The following is a 13,627-nucleotide window of genomic DNA, read 5'->3' on the forward strand; positions in this document are numbered from 1 at the left end:
TTAGGGCTTAAAATTTTGAGGTGAATGATATTGCTAATATAGCCGCGTAAAATCTGCCTTTATCAAAATTTTTTTTTTTTTTTAATTTACCATACAATTGTAGCACTGTTCAAGTGCAATAAAGCTAATACTCATAGTTACCGAAGACCTTAGTCTATTGAACTTTTATTATTGTTCAAACGTTTATTTTACCAAGACGTTATTAACACAAGACAAATACAACAAACACTAATATAATATTTTTTATAAATGTAAAATGCAGCTGCTTTCACTATTGAACATGTTAGGATAAGCGTTTAACGATTACTTTTAGTTTTCAACCGAGTAACTCCGTCAGTAGTGTAAATTATGTTATGCTCCATTCTTTAAATTAAGGTTCCTATTAACATAATGTACTTTCATTTCATCCATAAAACGTTAAATTAGTTTTTGATAATTTCCATGTTACTGAAATACTTGTAAAGCATTTAAAAGTTTGACTTGGTCATTAAAATACGTCTAACAAATGCGTAGCTTATCGAACTGGGGGTAATTAAAACTTGTTGCTAAGCGCATAGCAGCGATAGCTACACGTAAAGCACAAGAATAGTGGCTCCCAAGGTGGTAACAACTTGCTATTATTCTTATTGTAATTCATTACTAATTTGTATTTTGATATCTGTGCTTCTTCACGGTTACACATTTAGAGTTAGTGCATTTTCACGCATATTAACCTTCTTGCCTTTTCATAGTTTGTCCAGCATATTGCTTGGAAATTCGATCATTTTGCGATTGTCACGTTAAATCATGGGAATTATGAGTATTTCTAATATGCAAGTTAAAGGAAACTTGCAGGGAGTAAAACAAAGTTCTAAAAAATGGCTGGACTTGTTCTCGACACTTCACTTGTCGGCACTGTTCCTTAATATCTTCCTATTTTTAGGTAAGTACTTTTACAGTAATCTTAATAAACTTTCGAGTTACCTGCGTTATTGTAGCTGATGCAAATCTTAAATATTTTCATGCTTATTAATTTAACTGTTATTGTGTAAAAATGAATTTAAACAGTTTATGATGTGCCTAAGTTTCTTTAGTGTCTGTATGTAATAAAGAAGCGTTATTCATTTATTTTTTTAATAATTGTAACTAAGCGACATTTAAAAAAAGACTTTGCTCTAACGTTTTTATTAAGAAAAAAATTAACGGATCTAATATTCCGTTCTCCTAACCAATGTAACTACATTCATTTTATAATGGTAAAATCTTTAAGTGATTCAAAACGTATTACATTATGCAGTCCGTTCAATAACTTTCCTAATGGTAGCTTGCACAACAAGGTAAAATTTTTGCATCATAATTCAAAACGTCCTGTTAACAAATATGAAGAATATGCTCATTTTATACAGTTAACAGAATTCGTGGACCTAACACGTAGTTCAGCAGAAATGCATCTTATATTCCAAAATCCATCCACGAAGTGCATTGATTATTCTGAAGTCAATATATCCTAGTATTTCATTATAATGATTCAATGTTACGAGAAACTAAAATAGTTTTAAAAAATTACATAAGGCTACTTAGAACACTACATACGAAATAAAACTCACAGAATGGTTACTTTGTACATAATAAGTATAACTCATGAGCATTTCATAAGTTTAGTAATATTAATATGTGGTGGTAGTGAATGAAGTTTGTAAAAAAATTTATAACGAAAAAGTCTACGAATTGATATGGTTTACTTGTAAGTAAGAATTTTTTTATGGGACACCTGGGCCATACATTAATTGTAGACTAAAAGTTTTTGTATCCATGGTTACAAATTTCATACAGTTATAGATTCCTGATTGATGAACTTTTTTCTTTCGTTACTAACCGCTAGGTGCGTAGCACGCAGTGCCTCCAGCACAGCGTCAAAAAAGTGAAACTCAGGTGCCAAAATGTGTGCAGTTGACAGATGAGAAAAAAAACTTAAAGAACTTTGCGGGTCAGAAAAATTTCGAGATTACTCAACAAGTATATGTATATATGTATACACGTTGATAGCGTCGACTGCAAGCTTTCGAGACCAAGTTGCTCTAAATGCTTACCGTGGACACTTAGATCATTTTCCCTATCCCCTAAACCACCTACATCTCTAGTGAATAGATTACGTAATGAAATAAATTCATAACTATGTATAAAAATCTCTAGTAATGTGATACACACATATTTGTAGGTATGTAAAGATATGAAGATAAATATACATGAACAGGTATGCAAAAGCAAAAGCGTTGGTAAAAATTCTTTGATGTAATCTTAAAAACTATAAACACAATAGTACTAGAGTAATAAAAATCCAATAAATGGAAAATAAACAACTTAAACAAATAGCAAATTAGTTTCTGATGGATTTTATTTGCGTCATTTTCAACAGTTTGCATACTGTAAGAAGTTGGCTCTAACAATAGTTTTTTTTTACACTTTTTAAAAACGGGGTCCAAAAATTTGCCATGAGCTCCTGATATATAAACCCAAAACTGTAAATTTACTTGAGATCTCAATTTTTGACGTATGCGTACCTAAACACTGTGGAAGTACGTTGCAGTGTACAACAACGAGCAGAACATACATTTAAACGGGTATCCCTATACACTGAAGCTTGAACAAATTTTTTTACGTCACAATTTATAATTACAATTTTTTGACGTGATTTAATTTTTCATAACTCGAATTTATATCTGCATTACCTCTTATTGATAAAATATACTAATTATCAATGTTTGTACATGTAGGTTGCAATGGTGATAAACCCCAGCTTCATCCCAACGTCACTGAGTTGGAAATAAACGAAGGAGAAGCTTTGGAAATCAAATGCACAAGTAATGAATATGTAAAGTTCTATTATCCAGATCCTTATTATCGATGGGGTGTAAGTTGAACAGATTTAGTATACAGAATATTTTAATGCAATGTATTTTTTTCTTAAATAAATGCCAGTATTTTATATATATTGTCAATAGATAAAGTTGTCTAATTATGACATTAACCCAAAAGAAATGAGCAAAAATAAAACGTTTTTGATAGAGTCAACTCACATTGGAGACTCTGGTTGGTATGGTTGCGCTAATTTAAATGAGAAAATCGCACGCAAAATGAGTAAGGATGCAAATGACCCAAGTATCAGTTGGATGTATATTTATGTTAAATGTAAGAATTTTGATATTAACATATTTTTAACTGAGATTGTAAAAAATACAACTTAATTTACTAGCATAGCTACTTAAATTTATGTAAGATAATTCAGTGTATTTTATGTGTATTTTCACTCAGCTAAAAAAAGTGCTTTCATCCAACCAAAGTGGTGTGAACTACTACATGAAATACCAATACCACCTGCAGCATGTTTACCTTACTTTGCGATTGTTCCATGCCGAACGACTTCGCCTGAAATCAACGTGACTCTAACAACAAGTGATGCTGTAAAATTAACTTTTTCTTTAAACTTGTGTGTTTTTAGAAAATTCTCATAGTAATAACATACTATACATCAGAAATTGCAGGAAATTATTAACAGGAATGCGTTTTTTGATCCTAAAATTGGTTTCATTCTACAGAATGTAAGCTTTAACAGTCCTAAAGAAGTATTTCCCAGTTTAACTTGTAAAGCTTATGATGGTGATATTGCTACCAAGACGATAAAATTTCCCGCAAGCTATTATGACAGTTGCATGAGTAAACCAACTGTAAAAATAGAAGGACGGCAGACAGTTTTTGTAGGCTCTTCATTGACTATTACCTGTACAGTTCAAATCTACGTAGAAAGTTCCAACATTATCTCCTGGAAAACTCCACAAAATTCGGTAAGAGAATTTTAACTTGTGTATGCACAATTCTTGCAGCCATTCATACAGTCGTTAAGAGTGTGTATATTATACCATATTTAAATGCTTTTGAAAACAATTTAGTAAGTATAAGGATTAGTCCTCCAAATTAATTTTAGACCGGATACAAGTGGCAGAAAATGATAACGTCGATTCCGTAACATCCAAACTTATCATACGAAATGTTACTTATGCGGACAAGGGTGATTACACTTGCCAAGTAAGATCTTCGTTTAAGGAACATCGTAGTACAAACATATTTATAGAAGTACACGGTGAGTTTTATGAATCACTAAATTTTCAAATTTTTTATAAATATGGAAGCAAAAACTTAAGTTTTTTAAACGTATCTCTTGTTACAGATCAAAATTCTTACATTTCCCTAACATCTAATAACAGAGACAAAACTTGGAGCGTTGGTCATGTAGTGTTGCTTACAGTTAACATTGATGCTTATCCACCACCAACTATCTCGTGGTAATAGTTGCACTTTCATACGGTTATAAATGTGTTCCAAAAATCAATCATTCATGAAAACTTTTAGTATTAAAGATAAAATTTTTTAGGCTTACATTAAACGGTACCGAAATTGTTTTTGGAAAAAATATCCGTTTGCCTCAATCCAAACGACAGTATCCGAAGTATCCAGAGAGTAATTTAATGATATCTAATGTTCAGTTGAAAGATGAGGGAATTTATACTTTCCGAGCAAACAATACCAATGGAATAAAGCTCTTGAATTTTTCAGTAAAAGTTTACGGTAATTTTATTAAAATTCTTACTGCCATCCCCTTTAATGGAGAAACATAATACTCACGAAGCCCATTCTTTATATAAATAACAAATTTTTTTGCGTTTGCAGAAAAGCCTCGTGTTATATTTAATCAAGCAAAACTCAAGTCTCTTTACAGTTTTAACAAAACCGCAACATTTGCTTGTCAAGCCACTGGCCATCCTGCACCTAATATATCATGGTTGTACGAAATGTGCCCAGATTATTTTATGTTTTATTCTATGTATGATTGTAAAACAGTAAAAATGGAGGTTTGCTTTGTTTATATATATATACTTATGTATGAGTGCATGAAAAAATTAAACAAAGAGAATTAATCTGAATTTAAAACTAATCTCACATTCTAAGGGTAAACAGAGTAGGAATGGGACGTATTCCGAGTTAAAAGTAAACATAAAATCGTTTGGAAATATCATTTGCAAGGCTTGCTATGCCTATGATTGCGACTCAGAGGAATACAATATTCAAATTACCGGTTCGCAGGGTTTTTTAACGTCTATTATTATTTCAAAGAAAATTTTTCAGACTATTTTTTCACATCTCTTTTTCCAGATGGAGTCGACGATGCGCCTTACGGAATTATAGGTCCAGAAGAAGCATACAATGGTGAAAATATTACTCTTATCTGTGCTGCTGTTAAACATGACCATCTATCTGTAACTTGGTTAGATGACCACTTTCAAGAGATAACTAATTCTGGTAAGTTTCAAATCACTTTCTCTTTGAAAAATTGAGTTTCTGCAAAATAATCTGCTTGACCAAAAAATTAATACTATTTTAATTGGATTTCAGCAAAAGTGCATGTTACTTCAAAGCAGACTAAATTTACTATTCGTAAAAAACTTGTGATCTATAACATAAGTCAATCAGATGAGAAAGACTATCACTGCAGTGTAATGTCTTATACAAAGCCAACCAAAATTATAAGTTACCATGTCAATTTTAAATGTAATTAAATTTTAAATGTTACCTAAATACGTAACTTTACAAATTATATTTTAAAAAATAATATCAGTAAAATTGATTGAAATTTGAATAATAATAAAAACAATTATTATCATTGTTTCTATTTTTATTTTATATTATCAAATTACAATTTTTGAAAATTTTATTATAACTCACAGTTAAATTATGCTTATCTTTGCAGTGTGCAAGGAGCCTTATTTCATAAGAGATAATATGAATTCTACCAGTGCAATCGTATTAACAACAGATGCTCAAAATATTATTCATTTATTTTGTTTTGTCGGAGGATCGCCAAGACCGAGCATTACATGGTACAAGGATGATACACTTTTAAATCTTTCGGAAGATCGATTGAGCCTTGTATTAAATGATCAAGAATTAATTATAAGATATCCAGTGGAAGATGATAGCGGTAATTATTCCTGTCGTGCTGAAAACCGATTCGGGAAAATAGAAAAAAATCGAAAAGTCAACGTAACAGGTAAATAAATCAGAACATGTGTTTATTTGTAAATTCTTTATTTTAAATAAAACAATCCTTTTATACTAAATTATTTCGTCACAATGTATTGTATACGAGTTAATATTTAATTTCTTCTTAAAATTGAATCTAACATAAACCATTTTACATAAAAAATTTAAGGCGGAAAAAAGCTAATGCTTTTTAAATCTTGCGGAAGAAAATTAGAATTAAATTACTTTACAATACTTAATAATGTGTATTAAAGAGCAAAGCTTGTTTATCTATTACTTTTAGTATTTCTTGAAAATATCATCTACTTGTATTTTTAAATCCTGAGCAATAAAGATATTCTGTCTCAGACGATTTAGTAAAAGTTTAATTGTTGCTTAATTATTTGTACGAAAAGCTGTATTGGCTACAGGAGCACGTCTAGAAATATTACGGAGGCCCTCTATGGACTCGCAGACCATTAAATTTCTAATTCTTAATTATCATACATGATTATACAATTGACCATAAAAATAACTTTCACTGATATATTTTTTTTTCTTATATTCTTACTGAAAGTTTTCATTAACCCCTTCGTTCAGGGGAAAAAAACTTTTTCTCTGGCTTTACTAATTACACAACTAAGAAGGGCAAAAGTACTAAGGCTGCGGTTTTAAGTCTGCAAAAAAGGTCTACAGAGCTAATTACACAGTGAAAGAATGTTCCTTAAATACTTATTACATTTACACAATACAATTACACCTTTCAATTGAAAGATGTGTGTCGTGCGCATGAAAGAGTAATGTATCCAAAGAATTGGGACGCAAACAATCATTGCAAAAATAAAAAAATATTACTTTTATCAACTTTTCTTCATATTTCATTAAGATATTACGAAAAAAATTATATCCGGATGTGTATTTTATAGAATCAGTATCAATAATCATTCATTTACGACATAAACAAGGTCTCGAAAACTTTTGGATTAATAAAACTTTGAAACTGACTTATATTTATTAACAAAAAATCTAAGCACTTCAAGAAAATTTGATTAAAGATGTATTTATTCTTAATGAATACTTAGCAAATAGTTGGGTATCAAATCAATTTAAAGACAGCACTAGAAAAACCTATAAAATGATACTAAAGTTAGTTTATATCTTATTTACATCCAAGTTATACATTATAGAAACACTCAAATTGTTGAGGTATCAAGTTTGAAAAGTATAAGTTACTTATCTTACTAATATATGAAGCAAAGTCGCTAAAACCGTTGTAATCGATAACCGCGAAAACTACTGAACCGATTTTGCTGAAATTTTGCATACCGATTCTTGACACTTCCTAGATGGTTTTAGTATGGTTTTTATCTTGAAAAATTTAATAACAATAGCAGCAAATAAGCTCAAAGTTTCGCAAAAATACGCCAGCTTTTCACTTTAGTTCAGTAGGATCCACTAGGTGGCGTAGACATAAAATCGAAGCTACCTACAACAGAATTGAATAAGTATGGTTATGATACGCCGGAGCGTCACACAAAATTTTTGTCTACCGGCAGTTCATCAAACTGAATCGAGAATGTAGATAATCGTCGTGCAGCTGGGTACCCCGGTTACTGACGACGCTATTCTCCAATCGGCAAGTAATCTAGGTCTACTATCACCTTGAACCTCCTGGATTGATGAGTGCAACCAATAAAAAATTTATTCCGAACGATGACGTCTCCGGTGGAGTTCCAGGAGACGTGTCTAGCCAGAGCATATCCTGCTCCAACCCTTCAGAGTTATATAGCCGTACCACAATCTGGCCTGGTGCCGTCAGAGAATTTTATACTCCAAATGTGAGCCAGGAAAAACAGCCCTGAGGGACATGCGCAGCCATAACGGCTTCCTTCTCAGTGGTCGTGTCCCCAACGGCATCCCCACATTTCCCCGACTAACGATGAGCGGTTGGTGATCCGGGAAACAACCACAAGACGAGATATTTTTTGATCGGTGGCGTACCTCCCTCATGTACGGTCTCCGTCCACATCAGACTCCGAGGGTAAGAGTAAAGCTACCCGCAGCTGGCTCTCCATTATCAAGAATAATAATAAGGAATGACTGGAAATTTTACCACTGCCCCTTTTCAGGGCCAATGTAAGCATTTACGTTCCCTACTTAACCATTAATCTCGTCGGTCCTTTTAAGTGCCATCTAAGTTGAGACTACTTTGCCAACAAATACATTTTTACTTCGATTTCTGGAGACGATTCGTCAACTACAAAAGACTATGTAAAGCCGGCCTCTATTAAACCAAGTCAGTCATTAACTGGCAGACGTCAGGAGCAGAGTTGTTCGTCGCAAGGCTGGAAGCCCCGGTGACCGACGACTATATATTGCCCTCTCGACTCTAAGAATTTAACCAGGAATCACCGATCCTCTCCAAGGTCTGCGCTGGGCGAACCTAACACCTATTAAGGGAAAAAAAAAATTGAGTCAACGGGAGTCTCCAACGGGCAAGCATCACGAACCAATCTCTACTAATCTCTCCACCTTATATCATTAAAACAACTAAGTCTGCTAAAAAAAAGGTGCTTTAAACACCAACTTCTTCGACGTTATATCAGTATACGTTAGCAAAGAGCACTATAACTAGCCCCAAAGCTTCGGACTTTGTAATTTTTTTCCCGATCAGTCTGGGCCTTCAACAGCAAACCAGAAAAGATCACCCTAAGGTATCCAGGCAGTCACAATTGCTGTAAACTTTAGTCAAGAAAGAGTTTGCTTAAGAAGCTCACCGGTCTTTTTTAGGGCCATTGGACGTTGAACTACCTTGCCAACAAATATGTTAGAACTTAACAAAGTTGACAGAAAGCCTTTAGGGGTCACAAAAGTCGTAAGTATGCCAATAGCCGTAAGAGGGTGAATTGGAAGGAAAACTTCAAATGTATCTAATAAATACAATTTTAGGCGTCAAGAAACTGACGCGAAATATTTATCGAGGTTAGAACAGCAGCGTCAAAATCGACAAATACAGAATCCATTACGTGAGAGATCAGCTTTTCATTGAACTCTTACAGTAATCTCTCCAATTTTTAAAGATCTAAATTTTTATTTTTAAATAAGAAGAAAATATATTTGTATTCTTATGGCAATAAAAAATTTAGAGATTAAGCTCTAGGACTTTGTTGCTCTGGTAATAAAGTTATGGGATAATAAAAAAAAATTTTTTTTTAATACATATATTTTGGGAGTTTTTAATCTGAACAGCTTCAAAAAATAGCCCTTATCATAAATTATACGACAGAAGCTGCAAATTAATGATTCCTTATAGGCAATGATTATTTCATGGCATAAGGAACCCACGGTACATTTCAGCATAATTGTATTTTTTTTAATTTTTACAGCTTACTATTCGACCAAATAAACTGTATGGATTGCGAACAACTATGCTTTTAAGAAAAAATTTTTGTTCTGAGAAGTGTCAGGAATAAATGTAAAATTTCTAACTGAAAACGTTTCACATTACATGTCAACACACTACGGTGTTCTATTTAGTAAGTCTCAGGCAAAGCCGAGACGGGGGGCTGCTAGTTACTACTATGTAAATAGCTTACACATTTCCAGAATTGTTTCTTTAATTTTCATGAACAATTTAATTAACGAAGTCAAAAATTGATATCGTTCTTAAAAAAGTTTTCTTTATATTTTCGGATATTTTTCAACATTTAAGTCTCCCGTTTTCAATTCTTTATGGCTCAATTATGACCTTGCATCAAATATTTTTTGATAAAAATGTAATTAATATTTTACTGTTAAGCATCGCATTCGTCTTTTTAAATTTATATTTCCAGTTAGTAAAGGCTTATTATACACAGTGGATACTTATATCTCATATCGTACAACGAGTATAAAAGAGAGTATAAATTGTTCGATTATAGCTCAATTTTTTAACAGTAAATTCGTTTATAATGAATGTTCTAAAAGCTTCAGAATAGTAGCGTGACATTTCTATACGATTGTGTTATCTTGCTTTAACACCAAAGCTGCTCATTTTTTTAAAGTTGAGAAATAGTTTTCTAAGTAAATTATAGAAACTTTTACCACGGATAATATTCATATACGATAAATTATGATTTTAGAGGTTAAAGAACGTTATCTTCAACATACAATGGTAGTTTGTTTCATCACAATTCTTATTTTACTTTCTGTATACTTTTGTCTAAAAGTACAACATGAAAAGGTAAGATTACATTTGGTACTAAAAGTTCTAAATAATTAATGAAATCTCTAGAAATATCATTAATAATTTATTAATTGTAAAAAGATAATAAGGAAGCAGCTATCAAAAGTTGGTTTGGCTTATTTTAAAGAAGGAGCCGTTGATTTAATTAATCCAGAACTAAAATTCAACGAGCAGGCCGAGTATCTTCCATATGATAAAAAGTGGGAATTTTCTAGAGAAAAATTAAAGTTAGGTATGAAACATGAGTTTACCGTGTAGCAATAGCTATAATAACCAAATTTAATGGACAAATTGTGATATTTGAGATTGCAGGTGAACAGTTGGGAAGTGGAGCTTTTGGGGTTGTAGTAAAAGCAGAAGCTTTTGGCATATGTGCCACGGAGCCTGTTACGAGTGTGGCTGTAAAAATGGTTCACGAAAATGCTGAACCAGTTTATATCCGTGCTCTTGTAAGAGAACTTAAAATTATGATGAATCTGGGAAAACATTTAAACGTCGTAAATCTTCTCGGTGCCTGTACAAAAAACATTGCAAAACGTTGGAATTCTTATGGCATTTTTTAAAATAATAGTTGACACTTTTAAATAAAAAGCAATTCATTTTGTAGGTGAATTTTTAGTGATTCTCGAATCGTGTGCTTATGGAAACCTGGAAGACTTTTTGAGAAATCATAGAGGAAATTTCGTAGACCAAATTAATCTATCTACAGGTCATATTGATTCATCTATTAAACAAAAATCCACAAGGTACTTACTTTATGTTCTTATTCCTTCAATTAAAATTTGAATTCATAATAAAATTACAGGCTCATGATGGCACAATTTTTGTGTCGTCAAACATGCGCAATTTTTTCCATCATGATGCAATAAAATACATGATCAATGGTAGTTATGCAAAGAAAGTAAAAACAGTATTATATTTTGTTTTGAAAAAAACAGTTTCAGATTTTTCTAAAGATTGAGCATCGTTAATACGTATTTTGACTTTGCCCTATAAAAATGACATTTCAAGTCGGTTGGATAAAATTCATCAATTTTTTTGGGTGGCTATATACAAGCACTGCGATGACGTTATTAAAGTCTTTTAATGTTTTAATTAGGATTTTTAACAAATAGAAAACAGTTGATTAAATTAAACTTTTTGTACTATGTGAGAAAAATATGGCACTGACGAATATATTTTGTTTATTTCTTTGTACTTTAATATACTTTAAAGTGCGTCTTTCTCTACTCATTTTTGTTTTAGTAAATATTGTAGATTAAAGCTATTTGTTAATGTAAATTATTAAAAAATCAAATACTCAAAGAAAAATGATAATTGTGAACTGTACGATTTTTTACTACACAGATGATGTTTGAATAAATTACATACATATGTATTTACTCTTTTTAATAACTAGAGCAAAAAACGTGGATTCAGAATCATACAGTTATCTGAAAACGGCATTCAGCAACAGTGATGCAAACTTTCCCTTTACCAAGGCTCAGAACTCAGACGATTCTATTGAGTTCCGTAGTGCCTCTTACTGTGATGATTTACAACCAAGTTGGCGTTCTAACTACGAAGGCAATTATAAAAACTGGAATGCTGAATGCACCTGCTCCCATGACCTCCTTTCTTGGGCTTATCAGGTAGCTCATGGCATGGAATATCTATCGAGGAGAAACGTAAGAATATGTATACAAAACTACTACTCGTACATACTTTATCTATTACTTAACTGGTGTTTCTACGTGTACAGGTCTTACATTGTGATTTGGCTGCCAGAAATGTTTTGCTATCTACAAATAACATCGTCAAGATTTGTGACTTTGGTTTGGCCCAGACATTGTACAAAGACATCAATTATACGAGGCTACACGATGTAAAATTGCCGTATAAGTGGATGGCCATTGAATCCCTCAGGGACGGAGTATTTTCGACTAAATCTGACATTTGGTCATTTGGTATTGTGATCTGGGAGTTTTTTACTCTTGCAGAGACACCATACCCAGGCATGCAAGCCTCAGTAGTATATCAAAAACTCATTAACGGATACAGGATGGGCCAACCAAGATATGCAACAAAATATCTGTTAGTGAAAAAAAAGCTCTTTTATGTAAGTAGTTTATTTTTTAGATTATTAATATGTTTTATTTATATATTTCTCAGTTACAATATCATGCTCAACTGCTGGGAGGACGAGCCAACTTTAAGACCGTCATTCACAAAACTATCCAAAAGTATTGGTATGCTTTTAGATAAAAATACGAGAGTGCACTTCGAGAAACTGTACCAAGAGTATGAGAACATTAATAAGGAAGTGGACTTAAAAAAAGAAAATGATTATTCGACAAATATGTCTTTACCAGATAAGGTAGCACTTGCCCTGCCTCAACAGAACTATGAAAATCGATTGCTACAGGTTGAAAACCCTATATACTTGTGTTTGAACAACAATGACAGGCTTTTAGCCAACACACCGAGGAAGTTTGATAACTGTTTATGACAAAATCTTACATGTATGTTTCAAAGAGTTACTCTTAAAAACTGTATAAAAATACTGTAATAAACTAAAATGATATTGTTAATAAGGTGGAATGTCACTTACAAGAAAAATGGTTTCTGATCTGCAGTTAATTTTAACATTTTATTTCTTAGACTACATTAAATTAAGACAAAATGTCACTAGCCGCTTATTAAAAGAAAGTTTGCAGAGTTATAGAAAAACTGTATTTTTATAATTCCAATTTTGTTCTACTATTCCTAGACTTATAAACAATTTTATAACAAACAGAAGTTTAAAATAAAAATTTGGGCAGTATAGTTTTATTCAAAAGTATCCAATTTTCTCTATCTACATTTATATTTCAAATTTCGTTGAAATCAGAATATTGATTTTTCAAGAATTTGTCGTACGCGCCACGGTATTTCGTGAATTTTCACGTTACAGTTTTACATTCGGAATCATAAATTTTTTTAATATTGAATCATGCATCAGTTAATTTTAGCATTTAAAGTTTAAGCATAAATTAAAATCAAACAAGTGCAGTAAGTATTATGTTAAATGTTATTATTTTTGTCAGATATGCCACACATTACTTGTGTACATTCCTGATTATGTAATAGCTTTGAACTGGAAAGCTTTAATACTGAGGTAACCTAGTATTTTATTATATGATTCAATATTATCAGATTTTACAAAACACGTTTGTATATCGCTACTTACAATATAATACTACAAAATTAATCGGATTTACAAGCCAGTCACTTTATGCATCTTAAGTATAACTATTGAATTTCGTAAGCACGAGTATGCTCAATACGCTCTTGTTACGAATTTCGGATAATTTGGCACCAAATTAAATT

General features: G+C 31.9%; 1 protein-coding gene across 1 annotated transcript; it reads left to right on the plus strand.

Annotated features, from left to right (window-relative positions):
- The first annotated feature begins 786 nt into the window (after nucleotides 1-786).
- LOC111643670 (platelet-derived growth factor receptor alpha) lies at nucleotides 787-12,767 on the plus strand. The gene is made up of 9 exons (XM_089594779.1): nucleotides 787-922; nucleotides 2,754-2,840; nucleotides 3,292-3,440; nucleotides 10,361-10,511; nucleotides 10,592-10,816; nucleotides 10,887-11,025; nucleotides 11,679-11,946; nucleotides 12,021-12,352; nucleotides 12,431-12,767. The coding sequence occupies exons 1-9, from the start codon at nucleotides 787-789 to the stop codon at nucleotides 12,765-12,767; spliced, it is 1,824 nt and encodes a 607-aa protein (XP_089450905.1).
- Nucleotides 12,768-13,627: the final 860 nt, after the last annotated feature.

The sequence above is a fragment of the Copidosoma floridanum genome, unplaced genomic scaffold (genome assembly GCF_036245765.1).
Source record: "Copidosoma floridanum isolate Cflo_tuat_1 unplaced genomic scaffold, Cflo_Japanese_pri ptg000021l, whole genome shotgun sequence".
NCBI lineage: Eukaryota > Metazoa > Arthropoda > Insecta > Hymenoptera > Encyrtidae > Copidosoma > Copidosoma floridanum.